This window comes from Nestor notabilis, unplaced genomic scaffold (assembly GCF_000696875.1).
Source record: "Nestor notabilis isolate BGI_N333 unplaced genomic scaffold, ASM69687v1 scaffold13462, whole genome shotgun sequence".
Taxonomy (NCBI): domain Eukaryota; kingdom Metazoa; phylum Chordata; class Aves; order Psittaciformes; family Psittacidae; genus Nestor; species Nestor notabilis.
The window spans coordinates 28,111-32,049 of NW_009917044.1; the positions used below are offsets into that span (position 1 = coordinate 28,111).

General features: G+C 53.1%; 1 protein-coding gene across 1 annotated transcript in view; it reads right to left on the reverse strand.

Annotated features, from left to right (window-relative positions):
- Positions 1-3,939, reverse strand: part of PCSK6 (proprotein convertase subtilisin/kexin type 6) — a gene marked incomplete at its 5' end in the record, with an annotated part of 28,323 nt that overhangs the window by 23,833 nt on the left and 551 nt on the right. Inside the window, one exon of the mRNA XM_010024901.1 lies at positions 1-14. This exon is cut by the window's left edge and continues 115 nt beyond it. Within this exon, the coding sequence (XP_010023203.1) occupies positions 1-14 (14 nt within the window). The remainder of the gene's footprint in view (positions 15-3,939) is intronic.

Genomic DNA, 3,939 nt, shown 5'->3' on the forward strand with positions numbered 1-3,939 from the left:
TGCAGCCAGTCCACCTGCAAGCAGAGACGTGGGTCAGCAGCACCCACTGAAAAGGGATACGGGATGCAGGAGCAGCACGAATCGCAGCCTGGACCCATCCCAGCATCGCCCCACGCCCCAGAAACCCCCCGTCTCCTTGGCCAGAGCTGCTTGCAGAGATAGCAGCTCCGCTGGGAAGAGAAAGGATGGGTGGAAGATGGACAGGGCTGAACTTGCCCTTTGTGATCTCCGAGCCAGGGACCAGATTCCTCTCCCAGTGCAGCAAAACCCTTGAGCATAAACAATGCCCCCTCCAAGCACATGCCTGAACCCCCACCCCGGCTTAACGGAGCACTGAAGCACACGCTGAAGTCCTGCTGGAGACAAACCACATATTTCAGCGGTTACTCAAAGTGCTGGAGAAGACTCGGGTGCTTGGCTTAGTTTTGGGGCTGATCCTTCCCCCCGGCCAGGAGGCACCCGCAGCAGCTCAGCCCTGTCACTTCACCACCCGGCTCCAGGGTGGCTCATCCTTCAAGCTCCTTCTGATAAAGCAACAAAACTGGGTGGCTTTACCCAAGGACAACACATGTTTCCCAAAACCACGGGATGACCACACCATGGCAGGTCCCAGGGGACGCGGCCAGCTCCAGAGAGGCATTTCTGGCACGAGCTGAGGGCGAGGTGGCCTTGGGGCTGACCGCTCTGACATGCGTTTGCATTGCAGTGGGGCACGACATGCAGAGATCAAACGGGAAATGGGCCGGAAAAGGCCAGGATTGGGAAACACCAGTGTTTGTCTGCACCAGGCGCTGCCTATAGCACCAGTTTAGGAGCAACCGCACCCCATCCTTGGTGAGCATCCCCCCTCCAGGCCCTTCATTGCCCACTAAAAGGGCTCTCCTGCCTTTGGGGTGGAGATGAAACCCAGGTTTATCACAAACAGGTTGTAAAACTAATTTATAGACCAAATCTTTACACATGCTTGTGCTGGAGGGAGAAGGAAAGCACCAGGCAATGAGCCGGGAGGGCTCTGCAGCACATCCCTCCTCAGCAGACACTTTCTTCCCAGCAGCTCAGTCTCTTTTGGGAACAGCAGAGCTGCTCGTGGGGACATTTCTATTCCTGTGAGTAGGGGTTTGTAAGGGAAAGAATAAAAACCCAAAACGCAAGTCTTCGTTGGGCTCATTTATGTAAAACCATCCGCTGAACCACATTCTTCTTGCATGGTTTATAGCCTGCTGCTCAGATGGAGGTGGATGAGGAGCTTGTGCCTATCAGGAAGCTGACAGCTTCCAGCCTAGAGCCTGGGTTTTAAACACACATTTTTAAATGAAAAAAAAATCATTGAAAGGAAAAAGAAATATATATATTTCATAGAAAAATGAGTTTCCACACTGCCTTGGCTGACAACAGCATCCTGCTTGGCTTTACAGTGACGAATTTAAGCATTGGGTGCAAAAATACAACTTCATGGTCTAGTTAGAAAAAAAAACCCCAAACATTAACCAGAGGATATGGCCCAAATACCCAGCTTTTCTCCTTAAAGCTGCACTCCTTGGCAGCGGTGCCGTGGGTCTCGCTGCCTAAGCCGCAGCTATCGCCTTTCCCTGCAGCTTTGCTGGCTGCAGGAATGAATATGGGATTTCACAAGGTTTTGCCAGGAGCTGTGTTGCCTTGTGGGGACACCTTCATCTTAAACACGCTCCTGATCGACCCCAGCGCTGACAGCCAGGAGTCAATGGAGAATTTTTGTGTGGACACAGAGAAATCAGCGTTTTAATGGCATTGATTTCAAGGGGGATTTGCTAAATTGATGCTGTTGGTGTGCGAAGACAAAGGGTGAGCGGGAAGGAGCCCCAGGCATCCCTGCAACAGCTCCTACAGCTTGGGAAACTCAGATCAGCTTCCATCACCCATCCAGGGGGGGAAAAGCTCTAACCTCAATTAGCAATAACAAGGCAACAGTGAGCAGCACCAAAGGACCCTGTGAGGAGGCGCTGAGCAGAACCGTTCAGCCTTGCTGGAAACAGAAGGGCAGCTTTCTGTGTTCCCCCTTTGCTCGGAGGTAAGGTAGCTCCAGGGTAGCTCCATCAAACATGTAACCAGCACAGGGGAGGATGCAACTCCTTTTGCAGCCTCTGAAAAGTAATAGCTTAGCTTATTCCAGTGGATGTGCAAGAATAAAAGCAGAGATCCAGGGTAAATGGGATTGCTCCAGCATGTGTTTGCCATGAAGTGCAGCAGAAATAACCTAGGTGGGGTTCATTTTGCATGGCCAGAGGCACAGGGACAGAGGCTGTGACGTCCTCCAATGAGGACTAAGAAGGTAGGATTCAGAGGGGAGATTGAGATGAGCTCTGAGGCAGAAGCTCTTCCCTGGGAGGGTGCTGAGGCGCTGGCACAGGGTGCCCAGAGAAGCTGTGGCTGCCCCATCCCTGGCAGTGTTCAAGGGCAGGGTGGACACGGGGGCTTGGAGCAACCTGCTCGAGTGGAAGGTGTCCCTGCCCGGGGCAGGGGTTGGAGCTGGATGAGCTTTAAGCTCCCTTCCAACACAAACCATTCCATGAAATGGGAGCAGAGATGCTGCAGCTCAAGCCAAGGACCAACAGCAGCATCCCAGGGAGCCAGGGAAGTTTACAGTGATGAGAGCTGCAAGTGGATCCCCTAAGAGGATTGGCTGGGCATGGTGTGACCCCACTTTGCATCCCACTGCCCCCCAAACTGCTGGATTTGCTACATCCCTCCTCCCTTTTCATCACCTCCCGCTTCACTTGGCTTATATCAGCCCCAAACAGAGCAGCTGCCAGGCACAGGGGTCTCCTGGGGCAAGAGAGGAGCTCAGCAGCAGAGTGGTCCCACAGGGACCAGAGCCCTGGGTGCTGCCCTGTGTTCACCGATATCCCTCTCCCCAGCCACCCGCATCCTTGGGATGTGGAGCTTGGCCATGGTCCTCTTGCCCAACCTCGTGCCACCAGCCCCCATGGCAGAGCAAACTGCTAAACAACATGCTGGAAACAATAGCCCCTGGAAGGCACGAACCACCCAACATCTGCAAATGATCCGATCTGCTGATTCTTTGGGATTTCTGCAAGATTTGTTTCAATTTTCACTATTCCAGTTCTGTTTCCTTATGCCTGGAGGTGATGTGTTCCTTCACTGCTGCACATGCTAAGCTGGTGCCATCCGAATACCAAGACATCTCCAAAACGATTTCTCTGCCCCTCTCCCATGCAGGACAAATGCCAAAAGGTCTTGAACTCCGAGTGATAACAAAGGATTAAGAGAACAGGAGCTGATTGCTCTAGCTCCCAGTCCATAGAGCAAGGCAAGGTAAATGTTAATAAGACTAAAAGCCAATTGGTTCGGTTTGCATTACAACTAGACTCATTTAAATGGAGGTATTTCGATTGCTGAGTTGAATTGTCATTTGCTGGGATGCCTGTGCACCTCCCCAAGGGCAAAGAGCTTTTAATTAGAGCCCAGCACGATGCCAGGGCACCCACAATCCCCTCGCTGATGTTTCCCCCATGCGGACAGAACCACGTGTGTGCTCCTCAGGAAAGTGCTGCAGGCCCTGTCCAAATACACAACAGCCTGTCTCTGGGAAGCAGGGCTGGTGTGTGGGTCTGGAGAGATGCAGATGGGGTGTGTTGTGCTGAGCGGATTCGAAATGCCTTGGGAAACAGCATCCCAAAGGTGTCCAGGAGCACCCCAATGGTGGCCAGGCATCAACGCACGCATCAGCACCTGCACCACAATGGGCTTCTTCTGTATCGATGTCCCACTGTCCCCACAACACAAACCCTCCCCACACAAGAGCCTTTCCCCTGCTCTGCAGAAGTAGCATCTCGCATGGTTCAGGCTCCAGGTGGAGCTGAGGGAGGAGAAAAGCCAATGCAGAGCTGCAGCTCACCCCGTCCGGCCTGTTCCTCCCTGTCTTCTCTCCCCCCCCACCAC